The sequence below is a fragment of the Stegostoma tigrinum genome, chromosome 16 (genome assembly GCF_030684315.1).
Source record: "Stegostoma tigrinum isolate sSteTig4 chromosome 16, sSteTig4.hap1, whole genome shotgun sequence".
NCBI lineage: Eukaryota > Metazoa > Chordata > Chondrichthyes > Orectolobiformes > Stegostomatidae > Stegostoma > Stegostoma tigrinum.
The window spans coordinates 10,648,590-10,660,923 of record NC_081369.1 but is presented as its reverse complement, the minus strand read 5'-3'; the positions used below and the strand labels follow the sequence as shown (position 1 = coordinate 10,660,923).

General features: G+C 39.6%; 1 protein-coding gene and 1 long non-coding RNA gene across 2 annotated transcripts in view; one reads left to right on the top strand and one right to left on the bottom strand.

Moving 5' to 3' along the window:
* The window catches only part of LOC132210631 (uncharacterized), a 117,670-nt gene extending 107,119 nt beyond the window's left edge, over positions 1-10,551 (top strand). Inside the window, exons 3-4 of the long non-coding RNA XR_009446770.1 lie at positions 2,489-2,602; positions 9,629-10,551. This is a non-coding gene — a long non-coding RNA (uncharacterized LOC132210631). The remainder of the gene's footprint in view (positions 1-2,488; positions 2,603-9,628) is intronic.
* The window catches only part of LOC125459916 (diacylglycerol O-acyltransferase 1-like), a 128,357-nt gene that overhangs the window by 100,479 nt on the left and 15,544 nt on the right, over positions 1-12,334 (bottom strand). The window contains exon 3 of the mRNA XM_059651601.1: positions 3,562-3,602. Coding sequence (XP_059507584.1) covers positions 3,562-3,602 — 41 coding nt within the window. The remainder of the gene's footprint in view (positions 1-3,561; positions 3,603-12,334) is intronic.

Sequence of the window (12,334 nt, the reverse complement as noted above, 5' to 3'; positions counted from 1 at the left end):
ATAGGAAGGATTTAGAGGGATAATGGAACAAATGCTGGCAATGGGACTAGATTAATTTAGGATATCTGGTCAGCATTAGTGGTAGCCTAGCAATTTTCATTAATTCCCATTTCATGTTATATATGCCCTCTTCCTGAGGTGATGTACTTCATTCACTCTACCACATAATCAGCTACTATCACAAAGGCATACCTTATTCTTTGTACAAATGTCAGCACATCTCTCTTGGTGCTTTCTTTCTTTCCACTAATTCTGCCACCCAAGCTGAAAAGTCTCCAGACAACTTCCCCACCACTGAGGATATGATCTTCACTGCCCTGCTGGTGCACAGACCTCCAACCAAGTAACTTCAGGACCCATCCTTAAACAAAGTCAACCTCATTCCCTTCAGTTAATTTTCCTTTAAAATTCCTGGAGTTCTTTTGTCTACTTCCTGCAAACTATGTTCCTCTCCTTCTGATAGAATGCCTTCCACTGAGTTGACCTTATTATCACAGATTACTACAATTAATATTTCTTTCAGAAGCAGTATCATCTCTCATGCAGCCAGTCTACTGTCTGATACTGTCCTGAATTTTTCTGTGTTAAGTAGTTGTACTGTAATGTGCCTCACACATAGGAGTGTTTCTACTGTCATTACAATGTGTATGTAGGTTTTCACTGTCCATGATGCACAGTCAATAGGTGTCACACATCAGGGTATGCCATTTATTACCAGGGATTATTTGGCAGAGAAGTATATTACTGGTTTCAACCATCCCATCCTCTTGAATTATACTGCACGAAAGAAGCCTCTTGAATTATGGACATAGAGATGGTACGGTTATTCGATACAAGTAGTTCCAGATCTGGTGATGGACTAGCGCTCATTCTAATACCATAAAAAGCTTGTTCTTGATCCTCTCTCCACTATTTTGTATTGTGCTGCCAATTTGTTAACCCCTGTGGGGGGCTATAATTTTCATAAACTCCATTAAATTTTTAAAATAGGAGATCCAGGACTTAGCCAACTCATCACAGATCTGTGGGTCTAGGTATACTTTTTATCACCACTATTTGGGAATAGCTCCATTTACCTTGAATGGTCTGGTATCCTAAGTACTCAACCTCACATTTACCAACTGGGCCCTCTTTATGCTTACTTCAAAGTCTGCTGTTTCTACAACTCTAGAATGTGTAATAAGAATCTTACTATGTCCACTGACAGTTTTGGAAGTGATCACCAGCTTGTTTACAGAAATGTAAAAACAGTAAGTTTTTGAAAAAATTAAAGAAAAGAGTTAGAAAACTGAGTTAGAAAAAAGAAGTAGCAGATGGACTGAACAGATAACGTGTATCAATCTTCACTCTACAGGACAGAAGTAACATCCCAGAAATAGCACTAAATCAATAAATTGAAGAAAGGGAAGAATTCAGGAAAATCACAAAGGCCGGAAAAAGGATTCTGGTCAGAGATAATGGGAACTGCAGATGCTAGAGAATCTGAGATAACAAAGTGTGGAGCTGGATGAACACAGCAGGCCAAGCAACGTCTTACGAGAACAAAAGCTGACGTTTTGGGCCTAGACCCTTCATCAGAACCTGATGAAGGCCCAAAACGTCAGCTTTTGTGCTCCTAAGATGCTGCTGGGTCTGCTATGTTCATCCAGCTCCACACTTTGCTATCAAAGGATTCTGGTTGTTTTTTGTCCCTTTCTCACTTTCTTCATTTTTCTCCCCCTCCCACTTTTCTTTTATTTTACTTACCTCTTGCTGACAAGCTTGGTCACAGTGGCAGCATCAGCAGCAGTTAGTGAGCCTAGCACAGATGACAGTGGGCCCAATGCAGATGTGAGTAGACCCAGAACAGCACATTCAGAATGGCAATGGAGGCAGGTTTGGGTCAGCAACAAGGCAGCATCTGCATCTAGCGCAGATTAGTGGAGGCAGCTGTGGAAGAGAGCTTGTTCCTAGTTCAAGACTCAGCAGCATCAGCAGCAGCTGTATCGGCGAGGTGGGCCCAAAACAGACTAATGATGACAGTCGGGTTTGGGCCACTGACAGCATCAGTGGTATCTACATTGGCAAGGTCCAGAGGATTCACAGTGGCAAGGGCATTAGTGGAGAGGAGGCGGTTCGAAGAGTGGCGACTTTCATTCCAGCAATGGTTATGCTTCGAAGGGGACCTGTGCTGGCCACCAGGGCTTAAAAAGAACTGTGAAGTTGAACACTTTTTCATTATTTCTTCATTTTTCTGCCTTTATAGTCTATGTTTTGGTTTATTTTTCTGTGTTTTAAGATGACACCGGTGAGTGGAGGCACGATACAACGCTTTTTCCTGTACTTTGTAACAAAATAGATGTGACAACAAATAAATCAAATAAATTGTTAGCGCTGAAGGCTGACAAGTGCCCAGGTCCTGATGAACTTCATCCCACTGTCCTAAAAGAAGTGGCTTGTGAGATATTTGACACATTGAGTTTAATTATCCAAAACTCCCTTGTTTCAGGAACTATCCCATTATATTGGAAGACAGTGAATGAAACTCCTTCATTCAAGTTATGGAAGAAACAGCAGAAAACTGCAGGTCAATCACATTTTAAAGGGGATAACATTTGAGGAGGTAATATTACTGTGGTTAAAAGTAGATGTACTGTACTTGGATTTCCAGATAGTAACCTAAATGATTTCTCTGGATCAAAGAAAAATTATAAGAAGAATTTACCTTTGCCTCTTTTGAGGGACCAAGGATTGACCATGCCAACAACTAAAGCAGATAAAACATAAAATAATATTTTTAAAAAAATTTTAAATCCTGTGACCAAACTTGCACAGGGATACCACAAATGAGTCCTTTACATACCTCCTGTGGAAATTTAGTAGAAACTCCAGATTAATATTCATTTTCTGTAATTTATTTCATTTCATTAGGGTGTTTGCCAATAAGTTATATGGATTACCAGTGGAATTTACATGCTAATGCTTTATATTCCCGGTAAGCACTTTACCTAACAGCAATGGCTAGTGTGCAGGGTATGGCAATGCTGACAAGTGCTAAATTTTCCTGATCATTGTTAGTGTCGACTGTCTTGTAACAGATGCATTTCTGAGGATGAGACAGAGAAATCAGATTGGGACAACTCTATATTGGTAGTAAAGCCTCTCTGACTTTTCACCTTCTTAAGTTAATGGGCAGAAAATTGGCCAAACTGTTATGGGATATAATCCTCTGCTCCACTCTTCAGCAAAAGCACATTATTCAATACACATAGGTACAGTAGCTGGAAAGGCCACTCATTTGAATTTGAATCGAAACTAATGGTAGGTTGTTATTTGTAGACTTACTGATCTTAGACTCTATCAAAATAACTCACAAGTCTGATCCAGAAGTTCTAATTTCTGATAAACTGTATCATTTGAATTTGACAGTAGGGCATTAATTTCAATTGAATGCAATCTCCTGGACCCATTTTCTCAATGTATGCAAGGCCGAAAGCTTTCCGGTCACAAAGCCAGATAATAAGAAAGTTTATTAAAATATTTAAAGCAGGAACAGTTCATTATCATAGGTATAATACATACGTGATCAAGTTTTCCAAAACCATATGTGCATGAGTCAAAATCTGAGAAAGAATAAGGAAAATGATATAAATGTACATACAAGATAAGGGATTTTCATTAATTCTATTGCTCTGTCTAATAAAACACACAGTGTGCATTTAGTCCTGTCTATAATGTCCTCCCTGAAGAGATTTATAACATTTAACTCTTAAAGATAAGTTAGATCAAGGGTATTTTCCGGACAACTTCAGTCCATTGAGTTCAAGCTACTCATTCCCACAAATGTTTTTCTCAAGTCTGTAAGATTGAGATAACCGTCTCACAATGGAAGATGCTGCCCAAGAACGTTATATTCCTCCAAATAGACAGTATAATTTTTAATAAACTTTAGCTATGCTACAAACATCGCAGATATTTATAGAGTCTAGAATTTCTCTCCAGAATATATTTACTTAATTTCGGAGTATACAAGAGTTCTGAAGAAGTTCCATACAAGACTCAAAATGCTAACTCAGTTTCTCTCTCCACAGATGCTGCTTGACCTGTGTTTCTCCAGCAGTTAGTTTTTATTGAATCAGAATCCCCACAGTGTGGAAGCATGCCATTTGGCAAATCAAGTCCAGCCCTCCGAAGAGCATCCCACCTGACCCATCCCCTTCCCTATCTATATAACCCTGCATTTCCCATAGCTAATCCATCCAATTTACACATCTCTGGAACTATGGACAATTTACCACAGCCAATCCACTTAACCTGCACATCTTTCGACTGTGGAAGCAAACCAGAGCACCCAGAGGAAACCCACACACATAGGGAGAAAGTGCAGATTCCACACAGGCAGTCACCCTAATGCAGAATCAAAGCCAGGTCTCCAATGCTATTAGGCAGCGATGCTAAACACTGAGCCACCACGCCACTGTTTTTATTTTAGACTTCTAGCATCCACAGTATGTTGCTTTTATGAGAGTTGGGGCTTGTTTCAGTTGTAACAGCAAAAACTTAAACAAGATAATTTACTAACTTTACAATTTTATAGACAGAAATTAACAAGCAACACACTTTAAATGAATAAGTAAACTGTTATGCCAAAAACAACCAAAAAAACCTGAACCTAGAGACAGTAGGAAATGCCGATGCTGGAGAATCTGAAATAACACGATGTGAAGCTGGATGAACACAGCAGGCAAAGCAGCATCAGAGGAGCAGGAAAGTTTGATGTTTCGGGTTGGGACTCTTCTTCGTTTCTGCTTCACACCATGTTATCTCTAATAGAATCTAGTCTGGTGTTCATTGCAACTATTCGAGACCATTGAAGAATATTTTAAAATATTCAAAAATAGTGAATCCACCATCATTTAAAACAAAGTTTTACCTCAAAGCACTGAATGAGTAAAATATCCTCTCCCAGTGGGAGAAAATATTTATTAAGCAAACCTGACAGTTCCTAATATTTCTAAAATTTCAGTGAAGGGATCTTGTTTTTCATATTGTTGAGACAGCCCCACTTTGAAAATATGGGTGCTAACTCTCTGCAGAGGTTTCTCTTACTTTCATGTGGTCCTATATCATTAAACCTTTTTTCAGGGCAGCACAGTGGCTAGCACTGCTGCTTCACAGCGCCAGGGACCTGGGTTCAATTCCATCCTCAGGCAACTGCCTGTGTGGAGTTTGCACATTCTCCCTACGTCTATGGGGGTTTCCTCTGGGTACTCAGGTTTCCTCCACAGTCCAAAGATGCGTAGGTTAGGTGGACTGGCCATCCTAAATTGCCCGTAATGTTCCGGGATATGTAGCTTAGGTGGGTTCTAAGGGGATGGGTCTGGGTGGGATGCTCTGAGGGTCAGTGTGGACATGTTGGGCTGAGGGGCCTGTTTCCAAACTGTAGGGATTCTGTGTAAACATTATTCCTTAATTATTTGATAAAGATTCCACAGCAAACTTCTCGACAATTTGTTTGTGATGGGGTTAACTCTTTTATGGAAATTTCTTTCCTTATTCTTTCAATATTAGAAGAAATGCTAAAACAAGTTCATTGAAGGTGTTTCATTTTTCTATTTTATGAGTGCTGCGTGAACTTGTTATCCAATCTTTTTGGTGTAATAAGGATCTTTGCTATCTCTCAAAAGTTGATGAGTCTAGTTTTAACGGTTGCAGTATCTCTCCTGCACTTAACATCACATTTTCACACTTGAGTATGGTAGTGTCATATCTCTTTTCAGTCCCTCCTTTCAGTGATTAAGCTATTGACCTAAGTACTGTTCTGCTAAATTATGTTATAGCAAGTGTGCATTGGCTCCATATCTTCTTATAGATGTATTTAATTTCAAAGTGTAACTTTCTGGCTTTTCCTGTTAGTTGCAAAGGATGAACTCCCTTGTTGTATATGAATCTTTATCTTCAAACAATTGTAATATCTGCCTGTGCCTCCTACCTAATTAGTTCCACCTTTGTCTCAATCAAAGCTATATTTCTAACCAGATTTCATTACCTCCCTTGGGCAGTTCATCATCTGGAAGTTGGTTCTGTTTCAAGATTTAATTATAGACAGCAAAATAATCTGAAGTTGAAATAAAAAAGTACCATTCCTTCATTAATACATCAGTCTTCACTTAAGTTGTTAAATTACTGGACTTAAATACATAATAGATTTATGATGCATAATATTTTGGGAAAGTTAATAATTCAAAACTGGATGTGGGATAGGTCAATACTATCTGCCTCTGTTGTTATTAATCTGGAAATATTCATTTTTGAAAGAAAGTTGAAAGCTGATATGTTACTATTTATAATAGATACCGTCACACAAAGATTCAATCTGCAATCATACAAGCATGGGGCAGGACATGCCTGCTGGCCCCTTGAGCCTCCTCCACCATTCAGTAAGATCAGGCTGATCTGACTGTAGCCTCAAATTTGCATTCTTGCCTACTCCTGGTAACTTTTCAAATCTTGCTTAAGGAGAATCTATATAATCCTGCCTAAAAATGTTCAAGGACTCTGCTTCATATATCTTTTCAAGACAGTTCCAAAAAGAGTTGCCACTCTCAAAAATATATTTCTGGCCACTCTCAAAGGTTTGTTTTTGCCACATTACTGTTTTCATAGATCATAGAATCCCAACAGTGTGAAAACAAGCCTTTCAGCCCAACAAGTCCACATTGAATATCAGAGCATCCCACCCAGACCCATCCCCCAGTAAACAACTTAATCTACACATTCCTAAACACTATGGGCAATTTAGCATGGCCAATTCACCTAACCTTCACATCTTTGGACTGTGGGAGGAAACCAGAACACCCAGAGGAAACCCACGGAGACACGGAGAGAATGTGCAAACTCCACACAGACAGTCACCCAAAGGTGGAATCGAACCTGGGTTGCTGGCAATGTGCGGCGGCAGTGCTAACCGCTGAGCCACCGTTTTAAATGGATGATCACTAAAAATTAAACAATGAGCTCTCATTGTAGATTTCCCATAACAGGAAATATCCTCTCCAATTTACCCAGTCAAGGCACCTTAGGATCTTGTATGTTTCAATCAAATCATCTTTTGATCTCCTAAATTCCAGCAAATAAAAGTGTAGCTTATTTAACATGCCTCACAGGACAGCGTACTCATTCCGGATATTAGCATGGCAAACAGTGCTGAACTGCTTAAAATGTATTTATAACTTTCCTTAAATAAGGTAGCCAATAGTGTACACAGTACTCCAGATGTGGTTTCACCAGTGCCCTACAGAACAAACAAACTCCCTATTTTTGTATTCAAATTCACCCTGCAATAAAAGATCACATTCCATCAGATATCCTAATTACTTGCTGTATCCACATACTAACCATTTGAGATTCATACATTAGCACATTCATATCTCTCACAGTTTAGATAATATTTTCTTTTCTTCTTCCCAAAATAAACATTTTCACATTTTCCCATTTGCCAGATCTTTGCTCAATAAATTAACCTACAATACCTGAGAAAGAGTAATCAAACCCAAAAACATTAACTCTGATTTCTCTTCATGAATGCTGCCAGACTTGCTGAATTTTTCCATCAATTTCTGACTTTGTTTCTGATTAACAGTATTCACAGTTCTTTTAATACCCTTTTATTGCCTCCTTATCATTCTCACAATTTACTTTCCTACCCTTGCGTCACCAAACTTGGCAACCATATCTTCTACCCCTTCATCTAAGTCATTTATATAAATTGTAAACAATTGAGATTCCATCACTAATCCCTATACCATGGCAGTCATCACATCTTACTAACCTGAAAAAAGAAGGGTCTAGGCCCGAAACGTCAGCTTTTGTGCTCCTAAGATGCTACTTGGCCTGCTGTATTCATCCAGCTCCACACTTTGTTATCTTGGATTCTCCAGCATCTGCAGTTGCCATTATCCCTAATGATGTCTCTGCTGCTTCCTGTTATCCAGTGAATCTTCTATCCATGTAAATATGCCATGTCCTACATCACAATATTTCATTTTCTGCAACAATCTTTAATGTTGCACTTATCAACTGCCTGCTGGAACTCGAGTACATTTACCAGTTCTTCTTTAGCAACAACACATTAGCTCCTCAAAAAATTCGAATCAGTTGATCAAATACGATATTCCTCTCACTAAACTATGTTGACTCTGCCTGCTTATTTTGAAATTATCCAAGTGCCCTGCTTTTTTTTTAAAAAGAATGTAGTAACTTGAAACATTTTCCTAATGACAGATGTTAAGCTTGTTTTAACTATTTACATTGCAAGGAATGATAATGTGCCCTCAAAAAAGCCCTTTTTGTTTAATGGTGAAAAGAATTTGAGATATGGCTTTGGAGGAAGAGAACATGCTGATTGATGCAAACTGCAGCAGTATTGTAAAGTCCATATGCAATTTCCATTGTTTGGTGGTACATAAAATTGGGTGAGAAGCACACCGTCTGGCCCTGAGCCCACTCTTGTCATCTAAACAATTGTGTCTGATTTGACTGTAATGCAAACTCCACATTCCTGCCTACCCTCAAATAATCTTTCACCTCATTGTCCACCAATCATCTGTCTTCATCTGCCTTATATAAAAAAATTCAAAGCTCCACTTCTGCAATGTTTCTCAGGAACCGAGTTCCAAAGACATTATGCCCTCTCAGAGAGAGAATAAAATCAACCTCACCTCAGTTTAAAAGGCAACCCTTTATTTTTAAAAAAGTGACCCCAAGTTCTAGATTGTCCCACAAGAGGAAAACTCTATTTCACATTCACATTATCCTGACTTTTGTTTCAATCAAGTTGCCTCTTATATTTCTAAACTCCAGACTGGCCCATTCAATCTTTCCTCATAACTTGCCCATTCCTGGTATTAAACCATCTCCAAACTACTTCCATCCTTAAATAAGGAGATCATCATTGTGTACTGTATTCCAGATGTGGTCTCACCATTACCCTATATAATTGAAGCATTACCTTCTATTTTGCTATTCAATTCCGTTCATAATGAACTATAGCATTGTTTGCTTTCCTCACAATTTGCTATCCTGCAGACTAACGTTTTACAATTTACACGTCCAATCTCTTAGATCCTTCTGTCCCTTAGAACTCTACAATCTCCCCCCATGTAGATAATATACATTTGGCTTTCACATGCTAAAATGGACATTTTCCACATTATACTACATATGCAGATCGTGGCCTACTCCCTCCCTTTTAAGTTTTATATATCCCTTCCTAACTTCCTTATATCTTCTTTACAACTTACTTTCCTATCTATTCCTGCATCATCGAAAAACACAGCAGCCTTACCTTCAGTTCCCTCATGCAAGTCATTTCTTTTAAACTATAAACTGTTGAGGCCTCAGCACTGATCCCTGTGTACACACCTCATCAAGTCTTGTCAAGTAGAAAATGATCAATTTATGACTACTGTTTTCTGCAGCCATGTTTCTGTAATGACTGTCAGATTGTGTTTATTTCAGTACATCTATTTTGTTTTGAATGCATTCAGGCAGAGCTTGTATATTTGCCCTTTTTACTGCTGTTGTTATTTTCTAGCATTTTGTCGTGTCTGATTTTTTTCTTCACATTGCATTTCAAACTACTCCCCAGCTGCCCGGATGGATGCAGCTCCAACAACACTCAAGAAGTTTGACACCATCCTGGACAAAGCAGCCTCCTGACTGGCACCGCATCCACAAGCATCTACTCCCTCCACCACCAATGCTCAGTAGCAGCAACATGAGCCATCGACAAGAATGGACTACTGAAGTTCACCAAAGATCCTCCGACAGCACCTTCTTTCATCAAGGGGGTCAAGGGTAGCAAATACCTGGGAACACCATCACCTGCAAGTTACTCTCAAAGCCACTCACCATCCTGACTTCAAAATATATCGCCAGCCCTTCACCGTCAGTGGGTCAAAATCCTGGAAGTCCCTCCCTAAGGGCATTGTGGGTCAACTTAGAGCAAATGGACTGCAGCAGTTCAAGAAGGCAGCTCACCATCACCTTCTCAAGGGCAACTAGGAATCGGCAATAAATGTTGGCTAACCTGCAATGTCCATCTCCCATAAGTAATAAATAAATTAGCTAACTGGCCTGTAATTTTCTGCTTTCTGTCTCCCTCCCTTTTTAAATAAAGAATTTATATTTGCTATCTTTTAATTTAATGGGACTGCCCCCAAATCAAGGCCGTTTTGGAAAATGACAACCAATGTGTCAACTATCTCACTGGCTATTTCTTTAAAGACTCAATAAGTCATCAAGATCCAAGCATTTGTCAGTCTGCAGTTCTAACAATTTAGTCAGTGTCCTTTCTCTGGTGATTGTGAGTTTCTTGAATTCCTCCCTTTTAGCCATTTACCAATTTACAGCTGCTCCTTAAGTGTTACTTGTTTCTTCTGTAGAGAAGATCAATGAAAACTACCTTTTTAATTCATCTGATGCTCCAGGCTCACTTTCTATATGACAAATGCTCATTTTTTTAAAAAATTACTGAAATTTGTAGTATCTGCTTTTAAATTTTGGCTAACATTCACTCCTACTTTAATTTTTCCCTCTTTATTATGTCTTGGTCATTTTGCTTTTGTTTATAGGAATCTGTCTAATCCTTTGATGTGTCACCTATTATTACACAATTACATACCTTTACCTTTGGTTGATACTATCTTTAACATTTTAATTAACTACAGATGGTGCTACTATACATTGTTTGACTTTTCCAGTCAATACATGGTAAATCGGAGAAATTATAATGCATTTTTCTGACGAGTTCTCATTTATTCCTTTAATGCTTCACCTACCATGTGGTTATTGTGAGGGAGCTTGTACACCACTTCCACAAATAATTTCTTGTCATTATCATTTTTGCATTGTCAATGAAACTTAGATCATCCCTTACTATTGTGCTAATATACCACCATTAGCTAACCAGATGCCTTTTAAATGTTGTATTTGTACCAGCCTCCGCCACTTCCTCTGGAAATTGTCAATATGGCAGAGAACAACAGAGTAATTGCAAATGTAGGTGGGTAAGATCTGGACAAGTGTGGACAAAATCCACAAACCAGACTTCCTGATAGGCCCATCGTACCATCTGTTCCTGCCCCACTGAGCTCATTTCCTCTTATTTGACTCCATCCTCTCTCCACTTGTCTAGACCCTGCCCACCTACATCTGCAATTGCTCTTATCTCCTCTGCCATATTGACAATTTCCAGTTCCCTGGCCCTAACTGCCTCCTGTTCATCACGGACGTCCAATCTGTCTTTAACCTCAATTCCCTACCAGGATATTCTGAGAGCTGTCGGCTTCTTCCTCAACCAGAGGCCTGAACAATCCCCGTTCACCCCACCACTCTCCTCTGCTTGGCTGAATTTGTTCTCTCACTGAGCAATTTCTCCTTCAATTCATCTCAAAGGAGTGGCTATGGGCACCCACAGGGGTCCCAGTTATACCTGCCTCTTTAATGGGTATGTGGAACAATCTTTTTTCCAGTCCTACAATGGACCCATCCCACAAGTCTATTATTGGTACATGGTCGGCTGTTCTGATGCCACTTCATGATTTTGCATGGACCTTGAAAAATTGGTTCATTTTGCCTCCAATTTCCAGCCCTCTATAACTTTCACATCATCCATTTCTGACATTTCCTTTCCTTGACCTGTCCATTTCAGGTAATAACTATCCATTGCCATCCACTAGAAAGCCACTGACTCCCATAGCTACCTTCACTATGGCTCTTCCCACTCTATACCCTGCAAGTATTCCATTCCATTCCCTCTGTTCCTTTGCCTATGTTGTGTCTGTTTGGGTGATTCCACCTTCTAAAATAGTGTTGCTGACATGGCTTACTTCTTCCATAATCATGGTTTCCTGCCACTGTTGTTGGCAGGGCCCTCAAACACATATCAGCCACGCTTCTGTTCTTGCCTCTTCCCATCCCTCACAACAGCATGCTTAGGTCCCCTTGTTCTAACTTTTCACTCTACCAGCCTCCTCATTCAAAGGATCATTTTCTGCCATTTCAAACAACCCTAGCATAACGCCACCAAACATACCTTCCCCTCATTCTCCCTGTCTGCGCTTCGCAGGAATCGTTCCCTCCAGGACAGACTAGTCCATTCCTCGATCATCAAGACCCCCCTGCCCCCCCCGCCACCTCCCACAGCACAGAAGGTGCCACACCTGCCCTTCACCTTCTCCCTGCTCACCATTCAAGTGCCTAAACAGTTTTTACAGATGAAACAGCATTTCACCTGTACCTGCTCCAATCTTGCGTATTATATTCTCTGTACCTAATGTGTCATTCTCTACAT